Genomic DNA, 16,925 nt, shown 5'->3' with positions numbered 1-16,925 from the left:
GCGGTTCAGAGCTAATGACTCATTGTGGGTGGGTGTTGTTATTTTTCGACAGAACCAGACAAAAAGCGACGACGGGAGAGATAGATATAAGGTTGAGGATGGATGAGGGAGGACAGAGAGAGAGAGAGAGAGAGAGAGAGAATACGAATACGAAATTGCTTATTCAGATTTAGGCCTAAGCCCCTCACTGAAGGGGGTACGTCACAATTATATCAATCACACAAACACTTTTCAAAAACACATTGCTTAACATTTACACTTCAGATGCTTATTGTATTTGACAATCTATGTTGATATTGTGATCTAAGTTATAGCAATACGCAATCGCTTTAAAGCATTGTAAATATATAACGCCACATTGCACAATACGCCACACTGCACAATACAGTTTCATTTCTGGATGACATAAGCAAATTGAGAGAGAGAATGAATGAATGAATGAATGAATGAATGAATGAATCTTTATTTTCCAACGGTGAAGATATTAGCACTTTGGCCGACTTACACATCTGCCGTTGTTCTAAGAGACACACAAACATGCACGCATATAAATGTAGTTATACTGAATACTTAATACATGTATAATGTACTAGTATAACACAGCGTCAAACTGAGAGACACAACATCACTCACATCTGTACGGAACGGAAGCGAGTAACACACACACGCACACACACACACACACACATACACTAACACACACACACACACACACACACACACACACACACTAACACACACCAAGGGAAAAACAACAACAAAACCCTAGCATGAATGCGACACATGAATGATTCAAGTGAAATTAACACAGAAAAGTAACGATAAAATTTTAAACACAGATGTAAGAGACATAAAAGGCAGCAAATAAGGCGACGGGTAATAGGGATATGGACAGACAGACACATTATGTGAAAGACAGAGAGAGGGAGAGACAGAGGGGAGAGAGAGACACAGACAGACAGACAGACAGAGATGTAAAGATATGTCAGTGTGGGGAAAAAAGAAGAAGAAAAAAAAAAGAGTTGGGTGAGGGAGAGAGAGAGAGAGATGGATGGATGGATGGGAGCAGTGGTTCATACACGCGGACACATACACACATGACAATCCTAACAACCTATACATCCACATAACCGCGACTCTTCTGAAAACAGACTCTTCATTTGTGGCGAAGCTTTAATTAATATCTGTGGTCTCCTTTGGTCTTGTCTTCCTGTCTCTGTCTCTCACCCCTCTCTCTTTGTGTCTTTGTGTCTTCCTGTCTCTGTCTCTCATCCCTCTCTCTTTGTGTCTTCCTGTCTGTGTCTCTCACCCCTCTCTCTTTATGCCTTCCTGTCTCTGTCTCTCTCCCCTCTCTCTTTGTGTCTTCCTGTTTCTGTCTCTCACCCCTCTCTCTTTGTGTCTTCCTGTCTCTGTCTCTCACCCCTCTCTCTTTATGTCTTCCTGTCTCTGTCTCTCACCACTCTCTCTTTGTGTCTTCCTGTCTCTGTCTCTCACCCCTCTCTCTTTGTGTCTTCCTGTCTCTGTCTCTCACCCCTCTCTCTTTGTGTCTTCCTGTCTCTGTCTCTCACCCCTCTCTCTTTGTGTCTTCCTGTCTCTGTCTCTCACCCCTCTCTCTTTGTGTCTTTGTGTCTTCCTGTCTCTGTCTCTCACCCCTCTCTCTGTGTGTCTTCCTGTCTCTGTCTCTCACCCCTCTCTCTTTGTGTCCTCCTGTCTCTGTCTCTCACCCCTCTCTCTTTGTGTCTTCCTGTCTCTGTCTCTCACCCCTCTCTCTTTGTGTCTTTGTGTCTTCCTGTCTCTGTCTCTCACCCCTCTCTCTTTGTGTCTTCCTGTCTCTGTCTCTCACCCCTATCTCTTTGTGTCTTTGTGTCTTCCTGTCTCTGTCTCTCACCCCTCTCTCTTTATGCCTTCCTGTCTCTGTCTCTCACCCCTCTCTCTTTGTGTCTTCCTGTCTCTGTCTCTCACCCCTCTCTCTTTGTGTCTTCCTGTCTCTGTCTCTCACCCCTCTCTCTTTGTGTCTTCCTGTCTCTGTCTCTCACCCCTCTCTCTTTGTGTCTTCCTGTCTCTGTCTCTCACCCCTCTTTGTGTCTTCCTGTCTCTGTCTCTCACCCCTCTCTGTGTCTTCCTGTCTCTGTCTCTCACCACTCTCTCTTTGTGTCTTCCTGTGTCTGTCTCTCACCCCTCTCTCTTTATGTCTTCCTGTCTCTGTCTCTTACCCCTCTCTATTTATGCCTTCCTGTCTCTGTCTCTCACCCCTCTCTCTTTGTGTCTTCCTGTCTCTGTCTCTCACCCCTCTCTCTTTGTGTCTTTGTGTATTCCTGTCTCTGTCTCTCACCCCTCTTTGTGTCTTCCTGTCTCTGTCTCTCACCCCTCTCTCTTTGTGTCTTCCTGTCTCTGTCTCTCACCCCTCTCTCTTTGTGTCTTCCTGTCTCTGTCTCTCACCCCTCTCTTTGTGCCTTCCTGTCTCTGTCTCTCACCCCTCTCTCTTTGTGTCTTCCTGTCTCTGTCTCTCACCCCTCTCTCTTTGTGTCTTTGTGTCTTCCTGTCTCTGTCTCTCACCCCTCTCTCTTTGTGTCTTTGTGTCTTCCTGTCTCTGTCTCTCACCCCTCTCTCTTTGTGTTTTAGATATACATTAGAACACCTACCTGTGTGAAGAGGGAGAGACAAAGGTACAAACACATACTTCCGAAACCAGCTGTGCATGTTTTCTGGAACGATTCTCTCTCTCTCTCTCTCTCTCTCTCTCTCTCTCTCCTACATTATGAATTCACTTGTTACGCAAACTTTCTGAATACACAATATCCTAAATATGCAGTCCGGTTTGTGATCGTAATGATTGTTTTTCGCGCAGCTGCCGCGTATCGGGTATATACACATAGTATACCCGTGTGGCTTACCAGAACAAGTGGTACAGAATTACCCCCAAGTCGTAGGTCGGGCAGTTTGATCTTGGAACACGGTAGCTAATTTTGCTTCGCATGATTGAACTCGTCTGGAGCTTTCCACCACGCTGACTCTGTGAGAACTTACTTTCAAGTGGTGTGTTGACGTTGAAGGAAGTTTTACCACCGGTATCTGTCGCGTTCACCGCATGCTAGAATGGTTGTAACAGGTGGCTATTGCGTTCACTGACTGCTATGATTGTTTGTAACAGGTGGTTACTGCGTTCACCAACTGCAAGGATTATTGTAACAGGTGGCTCCCGCGTTGACTGACTGCTATAATTGTTTGTAACAGGCTGTTACTACGTTCACCGACTGCTAGCATTGTAACAGGTGGCTCCCGCGTTCACTGACTGCTGGGAGCATTGTAACAGGTGGTTACTGCGTTCACTGAATGCTATAATTCTTTGTAACAGGTGGCTCCCGCGTTCACTGACTGCTATGATTCTAGCAACAGGTGGCTACCACGTTGATTGCTAGGATTGTTGTGACAGGTCGCTACCACATTCACTGATTGCTAAATATTGTTCTAACAGGTGGCGACTGAGTTCACCGCCTGCTACGAGGTTAATCGGCAACTGACTGCTGTGTTTATGATCGTAGTTTCGATGATTGATGCGTTCAATACCTGTGGGCCATTGTTCTTTCAGCAGATGGTCATCGGCTAGTCTGTCAATGGTTGATTGGTAGCCAGATCATAAAAAAATCGGTCATTTGTTCTACCATTGTAACGGTCACGTTCTATGGATCACCTGTCAAGGTGTTGAGCACTGTTAGCTGCCAGCCGAAGCCGTGTTGAGGTTTCAAGTTTCATGTACGACGTTTGTCTTTTAGCTTATGTCTCTGTCTTGTTCCCGACCCCTTCTCTCACTCTTTCTCTGTATGTCTCTGTCTCTCTCTCTCATACACTCACACACACACACACACACACACACACACACACACACACACACACTGTCTAAAATCACGGCTTTAATGAGCAGACGTTAAATTTATGACCGATCAACACACGCACACACATGGCACGCGCGCGCGCGCACTCACACACACACACACACACACACACACAATCAAATACAAACTCAGACGTAAACACACACTTATAAACACACACACACACACACACACACACACTCTCTCTCTCTCTCTCTCATTCTCTCTCAAACACACACACACACACACACACACACACACACACTCTCTCTCTCTCTCATTCTCTCTCAAACACACACACACACACAGACCTGAAGGATAAAAAACATACAGACTACATTTTTGGCCCACTAAATCAGCATTAACTATGATTGCATTGCATATTATTTTGCGTTGCCTTACATTGTGTTGCATTCAGCCGTATCACACGGGTATAATGTAGTGGTTTCCAGGTTTCCATTGCACTGAATTATATTCGAACAACCCACAGTCTCATCAGTGAGCCGATTGACGTGACACGGATAGAAATTACGTCACGGGTTGGCGTCGTGTAACGTCAAACCAATGAACAAGACGAATAAAAGTACGTGTTTTTGTTCTGTTTTCAGATCATGCACGGATATCATTTGTTGCATCATCTTCCTTGTCTGTGTCGCTGGGATGGTGACGTGTTCAATCGTTGGTACGTGTATCATTTTTCCCCCTTTCTTTTCACCTTTATTTTCTTTCTTCTTTCTTTCTCGCAGCGCGCGCGCGCGCGCATACGTGTGTGTGTGTGTGTGTGTGTGTGTGTGTGTGTGTGTGTTAACATGCATACACGCGCTCACGCACGCACTCCCACACCCAGCCCCACCTACTTGGGTATATATCAAGCCACACACACTGACGAACACAGAACCACACACACACACACACACACACACACGAACACGCACCACACACACACACGAACACACACATACGAACACACACACACACACACACACGACACACACATACGACACACACCACACACACACGCACACACACATACACACACACACACACACACACGTATCACAATTTTAACCCCCTCACACCCCCCCTCACCCCCCCTCTCCCCCCGAAAAAAAAAAGCCAACTCAAAAACAACAATCAACAACAACAACACCACCCCCCACCCTTCCCCCCAGCTCCCCCCAAACAACAACAAAAACCAGGAATAAAAAATAAAGGAAAACTGCTTTTTGTTTTTGAAGGGTATGCGCGTGGGGACCCAGTGAAGCTGATCTATCCAACAGACAGCTTCGGCAACATCTGCGGAGAAGGGGAATATAGGTAAGTAGATATAGTGGAGTGGTGGCCTAGAGGTAACGCGTCCGCCTAGGAAGCGAGAGAGAATCTGAGCGCGCTGGTTCGAATCACGACTCAGCCGCCGATATTTTCTCCCCCTCCACTAGACCTTGAGTGGTGGTCTGAACGCTAGTCATTCGGATGAGACGATAAACCGAGGTCCCGTGTGCAGCATGCACTTAGCGCACGTAAAAGAACCCACGGCAACAAAAGGGTTTTTCCTAGCAAAATTCTGTAGAAAAATCCACTTCGATACGAAAAACAAATAAAACTGCACGCAGGAAAAAATACAAAAAAAAAAAAAAGAAAAAAAAAGAAAAAAGGGTGGCGCTGTAGTATAGCAACGCGCTCTCCCTGGGGAGAGCAGCCCGAATTTCACACAGAGAAATCTGTGGTGACAAAAAGAGATACAAATACAAATATATTTGTTACATTTCAGCTGTATTCACAATGGATGTATATTAATGGATATATATTAATGTGACAACGTAGAAAGAATGGAGCAAATAACACTACTAATGATAGTAATAATAATGACATAAAAATGTCGATAAACATTATTTTACTTCCTACTCCACTAGACCTTGTGGGTGCTAGCCTTTCTGATGAAACGATAAACCGAGATCCCACGTGCACCGTACACTTGTCATACGTAAAAAAACCCCAACACAACAACAACAAAAAACCAACAAAAAACAACAACAACAAAATCAACAAACAAGCAAACAAAAACAGGGCAAGAAGAGAGTTGCCCTTGGTAAGATAATTCTGAAAAACGTGCACACTAGAAATAGTAATACATATGTGCATACAGACACACACACAAAAAAAAAGAAGAAAAAAGAAAAGAAAAAAGAGAAACAAAAAAAACAAACAAAAAAAACAACAAACAAAACAAACAAAAACAAACAAACAAAAAAATTGTTGCTCATGATTATGGCGTTGCGCGTTCCTAGGGATAGAGTGACTGCTGCGTCAAATGTACGAATACAGTGCAGTGCAATACAATATAATACAATACAATACAATGCAATACAATACACACGTGTTCGGACCCTATTTCTGTGTAGATTCCAACATAGTGCGGCACAATACATTGCAATACAATACAATACAATGCAATACATTGCAACATAATACAATACAATACAATACATTGCAGTACAATACAATACAATGTAGTACAATACACACGTGTTCGGACCCTATTTCTGTGTAGATTCCAACATGGTGCGGCGCAATACAATACAATACAATACATTGCAATACAATACATTGCAACACAATACAATACATTGCAATACAATACAATACACACGTGTTCAGACCCTATTTCTGTGTAGATTTCAACACAATTCGGTACAATACAATACATTGCAATGCAATACAATACAGTACATTGCAATACAATACAATACAATACAATACACACGTGTTCAGACCATATTTCTGTGTAGATTCCAACACAATGCGGTACAATACAATACAATACAATACATTGCAATACAATACAATACAATATAATACAGTACAATACAATACACACTTGTTCAGAACCTATTTCTTTGTAGATTCCAACACAATGCGGTACAATACAATACTATACATTGCAATACATTGCAATACACACTTGTTCAGACCCTATTTCTGTGTGGATTCACGCAAGTCTGTATGTACTGCGTTGTACCTTGTTTACCTGTCATTATTGTGTTTTACTCGTACGCGCTTGTCTGCCAGGACACAACATTTTCAGTAAACTACACTGTAACCTGGTGCTTTTCAGTGATAGACCCTACCTGGTGTTTTTCGATCTCTTGAAGTGCGCCAGAATGGGCGCGGCTGTCGTTACACTGGGTTGCCCTACTCCGCAGGTGAGTTATGATCTCTGTCTGTCTGTCTGTCTGTCTCTGTCTCCTTCTGTTTCTGTCTGTCTGTCTCTTCTATCTTTGTCCCCTACCCCGCCCTTCCCTGTGTGTGTGTGTGTGTGTGTGTGTGTGTCGCGCGCGCGCGCGTGCATGCGTGCGTCTATGGGTATGTATCCGTCTCCTCATAAATATATATATATATATATTTGAAATTTTGCTTCTTTGATTTGTCTTTTAATGTTGTGATCTCAGTCTGTCTGTTTCTCTGTCTGTCTGTTGCAATGTCTCTTTCTCTGTGCTTCTCTCTGTGTGTCTCTCTGTGTCTCTTCTGTCTTTCTCTGTCTTTGTCTGTCTGTCTGTCTATCTGTCTCTGTCTTTCTCCCCCCCCCTCTCTCTCTCTTTCTCGTTCTCTCTGTCTTTCCTTGGAATATATCCTCTGTACGTGAATTCCTATGTTTCTGTATTTAAGATATTGGTTCAAACTGTCACAGATGGACAATGAAAGACTACCGTACAAAGCTTATCAGATGTCAATTGATGTAGACAGAGCTAGGAATACTTTCTGGGTATCCAAAGTTAGATAAATATGTGAAACAGGATTTAACTTTGTTTGGTCGCAACAAGGCGTTGGATATATGGATGCTTGATCAGATAGTGTATCCGTAACCCGCGGACTCATATATACGGATTGCTAGGTGTTTCACGCGTGTGTTTCATGTTCTTCGCGCGTACACATTAGAATCAGGTTAAAAGCAGCAACAGCAGAATCCAGTATCAGTAAGTTCACGTTGAAAATATAACGACATTGAGGAGCCCTCGGCTGACCCTCTAGACGTTATCTTGCAAAAGTGATATACTTTTGAAAAAAAACCCAAACAACCATGTAAGTATGTAAACAGTGTTTCCTTTTTTTCACTCTGTTTTGGACATTCAGGTCGTAGGATAACATTTTATCTTAACGATAGCTTTAGCATCTTTCTGTACACAAGCTTCGCGCGTGGCGGACCCGATAGCACGGTGGCTAAAAACCTCCCACCTCTGTGACAGACGTACGTAGTTACTCTGTACAGAGGTTCCCAAACGAGTAATGACACGTGCTGATGTGGGCCAGACAGCAACAAACACACACGCTCAAACCATAATTCTTCCTGGGGCAGCTCTCTCACCTGTGAGGGTAGAACTCCGATCAGGCTTTACCTTACAGATAATGATAAGTCTCGTTTAAATCAGTCAAATTGACGGTGTTTCTTTCCACAACTCCATAGTCGACATGGCGGGGTAAATAAACAAAACGGTCACACACGTAAAACGTTAAATGTTACATGTTCGTCTGAGCGTGCAGGTGTGCGTGCCTGAAATCTGATTGAATGACACAGAAAACGAATGATGAGCGCCCAGTGGCAGCCGTCAGTCGGCTCTACCCAGGTAGACAGCGTGTTGTGTAAATGACTCGTGTTTGTAAAGCGCTTAGAGCTTGTTCTCCGACCGAGGATAGGCGCCATATAAGTATCCACATCAATCAATCAAAAATCTTGCCTGCTGCTTTTGTTCTCGGCAATGGCGGACAGCGAAGATAAGGGTGACTGACGTACAGTGTGGACTGTTCTTTAGCGTGGGACATTATTTACAATCCTTCATAGCGCTGACGACCTACGATTGTTTGAACGCTCATTATCTAAGCTTCAAAGGGTTGTAAAACATGTTTGGTCGTGGGGGTGGGTGGGAAAGGAGTGGGCGGAGGTGGTGAGGGTTATGTGGGGTTTCTGGTGATGGGGGTGGGATGGTGGATGTGTGTGTGTGTGTGTGCTTGTGCGTACGTGCGTGCGCATGTGTGTTAGTGGGTTTGTGTTAGTATGTGTGCGTGTGTGTGTGTGTGTGTGTGTGTGTGTGTGTGTGTGTGTTCCAATAATACATGTATAATAATGATGATAATAATGATAATAATAATAATAATAATAATGATGATGATGATAATGATAATTTTACGGTTAATAATAATCAGCATTATCTTCATAATAATCTCTTTTTTTTACGATTGAAAATGATGATAATGATGACAGTAATGATAATAATAATGTTATATAATTATTATCAGTATCATTATTATTATCATCATCATCATCATCACCACCACCACCACCACCACCATCAATGTCATCGTGTGGAGTGATGGCCAAGAGGTAACGCGTCCGCCTAGGAAGCGAGAGAATCTGAGCGCGCTGGTTCGAATCACGGCTCAGCCGCCGATATTTTCTCCCCCTCTACTAGACCTTGAGTGGTGGTCTGGACGCTAGTCATTCGGATGAGACGATAAACCGAGGTCCCGTGTGCAGCATGCACTTAGCACACGTAAAAGAAGTCACGGCAACAAAAGGGTTGTTCCTGGCAAAATTTGTAGAAAAATCCACTTCGATAGGAAAAAGAAAGAAAACTGCACGCAGGAAAAAAACAACAAAAAAATGGGTGGCGCTCTCAGTGTAGCGACGCGCTCTCCCTGGGGAGAGCAGTCCGAATTTCACACAGAGAAATCTGTTGTGATAAAAAAAAAAAAAGAAGAGAAATACGAAATACGAAATTATCTTCATTATTATTATCAATGAGTGGTACATATCAACACAGCTCATGAAAGCGAGTCGTCGAGAATCTACCACACTAAATGATAAACAGACGAAGGAACGAAGAAACGAACGAAATATTCTCTTCTTCTCTCTCCCCATTTGATCGCTTGCTTGCTTTCTAGCTGGCCCGTGCGGCTGCTCCATTGATCTGCTGGTTGCTTAGCAGCTTGCTTCATTGGTCAGTTCCTGGCTTGTTTTGGGTATGTTTCTGATTCTGTGCAGTTAGCTGGTGTTCAAACCCCTTTTGCTGCCAGTCAGTTTAGAGTGCGAAATTCCCTTGTGGTATAAACACGGAAAAGATGGTGTCTAAGAATAGCTGGGGATTGCCACTGCGATGTGTAGAACACGTGGCCTATCCCACCGCCAGAAATTATGAACGGTAGGTTCATGGATAACAGACCCATGATCTGATCGTATTTCAGTGACATGGGTGCTCTTGGGTTGGGTCTGAATTCAGACGCTACACTGGCGGTGAAATTAACCACGTTTCACACTGCCCGTGTGTGACAGGTGTGCAGGGAGTCCTGCCCTTCGGATTACTGGGTCTACCTGCAGACGATTGCCTTGGAAGCCGCCGCGGGAAACTCCGTAGTGACCGCAGAGCGTGAAAAGATGATCTGCAAATACAACGTGAAACCTTTGGCAGGGGTGAGAGCTTTATGTCAAGTCTGTCTGTGTAACGTTGGGCAGCTCAGTTTGCTTCGTACCCACGGGGTGACTTGATATTTGGGGGTGACTTCACTTCGACTTTGACTCTCTGAGTGTCTTCACTTTGACTGTGGTGTGACCTGACCTTGATCCTCGTATGGCTTGACATTGACCCTCCGCGTGTCTTGACTTTGACTGTGGTGTGACCCGACCTTGACCCTCATATGACCTGACATTGACCTTCCGCGCGTCTTTACTTGGACAGTGACGTGACTTGAATTTGATCGCGAGGGACTCGATTTTGACCGTAGTCATGACGTGACATTCACCCTCCAGTGACTTGACATCAGTCATGGGGTGACGTGACCGTGACGGCTTGATGTTGGCCCAGGGGTGACATTACATTGACCTTCGGGGTCACTTCACATTGACCCTGACGCCTCTTGGTATTGACCCTCAGGGTAACTTGACATTGACATTACATTGGCCCATAGGATGACTTGAAATTGACCACTGGGATGACTTAACATTGACCCTTGGGATGACTTGACGTTGACCATGGGGATGACTTGACATTGACCCTTGGGATGACTCACATTGACCCTTGGGATGACTTGACATTGACCTTGGTATGACTTGACATTGACCCTTGGGATGACTCACATTGACCCTTGGGATAACTCGACCTTGACCCTTTGACTGACTTGACATAGACCCTTGGGATGACGTGACATAGACCCTTTGACTGACTTGACATAGACCCTTGGGATGACTCACACTGACCCTTGGGATGACTCACACTGACCCTTGGAATGACTTGACATTGACCCTTGGGATGACTTGACATTGACCCTTGGGATGACTTGACTTTGACCCTTGGGATGACTTGACATATAACCTTGGGATGACTTTGACCCTTTGGATGACTTGATATATACCCTTGGGATGACTCACATTGAACCTTGGTTTGACGACATTGGCCCACGGGATGACTCACATTGACCTTTGGTTTGACGACATTGGCCCATGGGATGACTTGACATTGACCATTAGGGTGACTTTACATTGACCATTGGTATGACTTGACATTGGCCCTTGGGATTACTTGACATTGGCCCTTGGGATTACTTGACATTGACCCTTGGGATTACTTACATTGGCCCTTGGGATTACTTGCCATTGGCCCTTGGGATTACTTGACATTGGCCCTTGGGATTACTTGACATTGACCCTTGGGATGACTTGACATTGACCCTTGGGATGACTTGACATTGACCATTGGGATGGCTTGACATTGACCCTCTCTGCTTTATTGTCTGTCGGTGTTTTTTCTTTCTGTTTTGTTCTCCCATGCGTTTTCTGTTCTCTTCCTTCCTTCCTTCCTTCTCCTCATCCTCTTTTTCTTTTTATCTTCCTTCTTTCTCTCCGTCCTTTTTTTTGTTTGTTTCTTTCTTCTGTCCTCCTCCTCCTCGTCCTTTTTCTTTCTTCTTCCTTCCTCCCTTCCATCTCATCATCCTCTTTTTTTCTTTCTTTCTTCTTACCTTTTGCTCGTCCTCTTTTTCTTTCTTTCTTCTTTCTCTCCGTCCTCTTTTTTCTTTCTTTCTTCTGTCCTTCTTCCTCGTCCTTTTTCTTTCTTCTTCCTTCCTCCCTTCCATTTCAGTATCCTCCTTTTCTTTCTTCCTTCTCTCTGTCATCCTTTTTTCTTTCTTTCTTCTGTCCTCCTCGTCCTTTTTCTTTCTTTCTTCCTTCCATCTCATCATCCTGCTTTTCTTTCTGTCTTCCTTCTTTCCTTCCATCTCATCATCCTCTTTTTTTCTTCTTCTTTCCTTCTCCCTGTCATCTTTTTCTGTCCTTTATTCCTTAATTCTCGTCAACATCTTTTTTTTTTCTCTCGTCCTTCCTCTCTTCTTTTCTTCTCTTTGTCCTTTTATTTGTTTGTTTATTTATTTACTTATTTATTTAATTATTTATTCATTCTTTCCATTTCGTCCTTTGTTCTTTCTACTTTCCTTCTCCTCGTCCTCTCTCTTTCTTTTCTTCTTCTTCTTCTTCTTCTTCTTCTTCTTCTTCTTCTTCTTCTTCTTCTTCTCTGTTTCCATCTCTCATTGAGAAAGCAGGTTAACTGACCTAAAAACTGCCCACATGGATACATTGATGTGAGTAAATATAAGCCACCTGACTGTGTGTTGTGTGTGTGTGTGTGTGTGTGTGTGTGTGTGTGTGTGTGTGTGTGTGTGTGTGTGAGTATCTGTGTCTGTGTGTAGTTCAAAATACTTCATAGAAATGTGTGTGTGTGTGTGTGTGTGTGTGTGTGTGTGTGTGTGTCTGTGTCAGTATCTGTGTCTGTGTGTAGTTCAAAATACTTTATAGAAATTCCGAAGAACCTTCAACAGCGGCCTCAGTGATGGCTGTCAGCATGTTTCGTTGTTTCTACACAATTAACATGTTCCAGGCCGATGTGGAAACTCTTGTGGACGACGAAGACTGTGCCGCGTACTACGTCAAAACTACGTCAGGTGCGTGAGACCCATCAACCGGGAGGGAGTGATGAACGATGAAGAATCCCTATTGATTTTTCGGGGGCGGGTTTTTGGGGGGATTGGAGGGGGAATAAATGATGAAGAATCCCTGTCAGTTTTGCGGGAATGATTGATGAATAATCCCTATTAATTTGGGGGAGGCGGGGATAACTGATGACGAATCCCTATTCATTTTACAGGAATAATTGATGATGAAGAATCCCTAAACATCTTGAAGGAAATAAATGAGTGAGGAATCCTGTTATTTATTTTTGTTTTATTTTATTTCATTTTACTTTCATTTTATTATTATCATTATAGTAGTAGTAGTAGTAGTTTTTTCTGGGGGGAGGGTGTGTGTGTGTGTGTGTAAAACAGATATGATGGAAATAACCCAGATGATATTGAGGAAGAGAATGATTAGAAATTCCTTAATAATTATGGGGGAAATACATTATAATACCTGAAAATTTGGGGGGAACTGAATGATTGGCATATCCTTATTTTTTTGTGAATGGGTAATGAAAGAATCCCACAAAATGTCTATGGAAGAACCCCCGAACTTTTTTTGTTTGTTTTTTGATTGGTTTTGTTGCTTGGTTTTGTTGCTGTGAATATATGTTGGGAGGATTGTTAACGTGTTTTTTTTTTTTTTTTTTATTTTTTTTTTTCAACGAATGAGGGATTTACAAAAGCAGAATACAGAATACTTATTTATCTCAATAAGAGATATTTTTTGTGGTGTATGCTACACAAACAAAACACGAGAATCACAGTCACTCAATATGAATACATAAAAGACATAAAATACAGACATAACAAAGCTTAGCTTAGTTGAGCATTATTCAATTCAGCGTTGGTTAAACTTGCCTAAGTTGCGTCCATTATGTCTTAGTTTATTTTTTGTCTTATTTCTGTTGACATAAAACTAGTTTCAACTTGATTGTTTTGTTGTTTTTGATTATTTAATGTAATTTTGTTTGCCTTAGTGTTGGTCCACTTCTTTCGTTTAATGTGCGTTCTGTTTAATTCTTATCTTATAATTATATAGTGGAGTGATGGCCTAGAGGTAACGCTTTCGCATAGGAAGCGAGAGAATCTGAGCGCGCTGGTTCGAATCGCGGCTCGGCCGTCGATATTTTCTCCCCCTCCACTAGACCTTGAGTGGCGGTCTGGAAGCTAGTCATTCGGATGAGACGATAAACCGAGGTCCCGTGTGCAGCATGCACTTAGCGCACATAAAAGAAGCCACGGCAACAAAAGGGTTGTTCCTGGCAAAAATTCTATAGACAAATCCACTTCGATAGGAAAAACATAAAACTGCACGCAGGAAAAAATGCAAAAAAATGGGTGGCGCTGTAGTGTAGTGACACGCTATCCCTGGGGTGAGCAGCCCGAATTTCACACAGAGAAATCTGTTGTGATAAAAAGAAATACGAATACAAATATGCCTATTTGTTTAATGTTTTATTCCCATTTCCATTTCTATTGTCACACCTTGCATCTGTTCTATTCATAATGTGTTTTGCTTCGTCACAGTTCATTCGACCGTTGATTCGAACGAGACGTGAGTTTGAATTGTCTTTTTAACTCACTCAGTACGGCCAGTCCTCTTTTCTCCTCTACACAGACCCCTCGGATGTCCAGCGGGTGTCTCAATGACCCAACCTTTAGCTTCCGTCGTCAGAATTGTGGTATTCTTTGTCAACATTCACCTCTTCAGTATAAGAGCCTTCCGCTTGCAATATTTTGATGATGGTAATTGGGCGTAGTTAACGTCGTCTCTTTCGCCGTTCGTATGGAGAGAGTTAACGTACGTAATATTAGTTGACCTTTTAACATCATTTTGATTTCTTTTTGGCTGATTTTTCTTCATTTTTTAAAACACTGACTGGTAACTTATCGAGTCAGCCCTGAAATGGCCCGTTTGTGGTGGCTGTTCCTCAGCAACCTGATTTGATTTGATTTGATTTGATCGGTGGTGCGACGGGCGCAATAGCCGAGTGGTTAAAGCGTTGGACTGTCAATCTGAGGGTCCCGGGTTCGAATCACGGTGACGGCGCCTGGTGGGTAAAGGGTGGAGATTTTTACGATCTCCCAGGTCAACATGTATGCAGACCTGCTAGTGCCTGAACCCCCTTCGTGTGTATATGCAAGCAGAAGATCAAATACGCACGTTAAAGATCCTGTAATCCATGTCAGCGTTCGGTGGGTTATGGAAACAAGAACATACCCAGCATGCACACCCCCGAAAACGGAGTATGGCTGCCTATATGGCGGGGTAAAAACGGTCATACACGTAAAAGCCCACTCGTGTGCATACGAGTGAACGCAGAAGAAGATGGGTGGTGCGGTCAGTTTTTAGTTTCAGTTTCCCCAGGAGGTGTCACTGCGTTCGGACAAATCCATATACGCTACACAACACACGCTAGGGAGAGATGCCTGACCTGCAGCATAACCCAAGGTGCTAGTCAGGCTTCAGGTGCGTGCGTCTGATTACGTTTGTGTACCCGTCAGAGTGGATTATTTTTATACAGAATTTCGCTAGTGAACAGCACTTTTGTTGCCATGGGGTCTTTTTTTTTAAAGATAAAATTATGTCGGATGCTTGCTGCTACATGGGACCTCGGTTAACTCTCTCCATACGAACGGCGAAAGAGACGACGTTAACAGCGTTTCAGCCCAATTACCATCATCAAAATATTGCAGGCGGAAGGCTCTTATACTGAAGAGGTGAATGTTGACGAAGAATACCACAATTCTGACGAAGGAAGCTAAAGGTTGGGTCATTCAGACACCCACTGGACATCCGAGGGGTCTGTGTAGAGGAGAAGAGAGGACTGGCCGTACTGAGTGAGTTAATTAATCGTCACATCTGAAGGACCATACACTCAGTCATACTTGGGAGAAAGGGCTGATGAGACCAGAAAATCGAACCCAGACCCTCGCGGACTCATCAGATTCATAAGCGTCTTAGCAACCGTCCAGCCACATTACCTCCTTTGTATTTGTATTCGTATTACTCTCTTTGTCACAATAGATTTCTCTGTGTGAGATTCGGGCTGCTCTCTCCAGGGAGAGCGCGTCGCTACACTGACAGCGCCACCACCCCTTTTTTTTTTGTTTGTTCTGCCTGCAGTTTTATTTGTTTTCCGATTCATTTTGTTCAGTGATCAACCGCTGTGTGCCGTCCATCTTCCTGGAGGTGACGGACTGGGCCAAGACCCTGTCCTACGACTTCAACAGCCAGAGCTACGACATCATCAGCGACACTAGCGGAACCAACGTCACTGCTAACGACCTTAGTGACGCCAGCTAGTAAGTTTTGTGTGTGTGGGGGTGGGGTGGGGGGGGGGGGTGGGGGTGTGTGAATGTGTGTGTGTGTGTGTGTGTGTGAATGTGTGTGTGTGTGAATGTGTGTGTGAATGTGTGAATGTGTGTGTGTGTGTGAATGTGCGTGTGTGTGTGTGTGTGTGAATGTGTGTGTGTGTGTGTGTGTGAATGTGTGTGTGTGTGTTGGTGGGGTGGGGGTGGGGTGATTGGGTAGGGAGGGGGATGTGGGTGGGTGGTGGGGGTAACTTCAAGTCCGTGGGGGCGGGAGGAGTGTGGGATGGGGAGGGGCAAAGAGACGAGGGGAAAGGGGGATGTTCGATAATGAAAGAGAAAGGAGCGTGTGTTAAGAGTAGGGGATGCTGGTGAGGTGTGTGTGTGTGTGTGTGTGTGTGTGTGCGCGTGTGTGTGTGTTTGTGTGCGCGTGAGAGAGAGAGAGAGAGTCACAGTGTGTGTGTACATGTGTGTGTGTGTTTGCCGTGTGTGCGTTGAGGTTGAGTGGACGTGTAGGTAAGTATACAACCAGCTTCAAAAAAAGATATATAAACTTAAATCTTTGAAAAAACAAGCTTTATTGAAAACTGATGCGAGTTGGGTTTTTTTTTTCATCATTGTTATCATGGCTACTGCAAGAAAAGGTGACTGTGGACCTAAGGCATGCACAAATGGTGTGTGTGTGTGTGTGTGTGTGTGTGTGTGTGTGTGTGTGCGCGCGCGCGCCTGTGTGTGTGCGTGTGCGTG

The 16,925-nt window shown here is 43.9% G+C and overlaps 1 protein-coding gene across 1 annotated transcript in view; it reads left to right on the top strand.

Annotated features, from left to right (window-relative positions):
- Positions 1–16,925, top strand: part of LOC143275824 (choline transporter-like protein 2) — a 49,678-nt gene that overhangs the window by 9,586 nt on the left and 23,167 nt on the right. Inside the window, exons 3-8 of the mRNA XM_076580106.1 lie at positions 4,481–4,554; positions 5,111–5,189; positions 6,988–7,075; positions 10,198–10,335; positions 12,788–12,851; positions 16,025–16,172. Coding sequence (XP_076436221.1) covers positions 4,481–4,554; positions 5,111–5,189; positions 6,988–7,075; positions 10,198–10,335; positions 12,788–12,851; positions 16,025–16,172 — 591 coding nt within the window. The remainder of the gene's footprint in view (positions 1–4,480; positions 4,555–5,110; positions 5,190–6,987; positions 7,076–10,197; positions 10,336–12,787; positions 12,852–16,024; positions 16,173–16,925) is intronic.

This window comes from Babylonia areolata, chromosome 31 (genome assembly GCF_041734735.1).
Source record: "Babylonia areolata isolate BAREFJ2019XMU chromosome 31, ASM4173473v1, whole genome shotgun sequence".
In the NCBI taxonomy this organism is placed as follows: Eukaryota; Metazoa; Mollusca; class Gastropoda; order Neogastropoda; family Buccinidae; genus Babylonia; species Babylonia areolata.
This window is presented reverse-complemented; position numbering and strand designations above follow the sequence as displayed.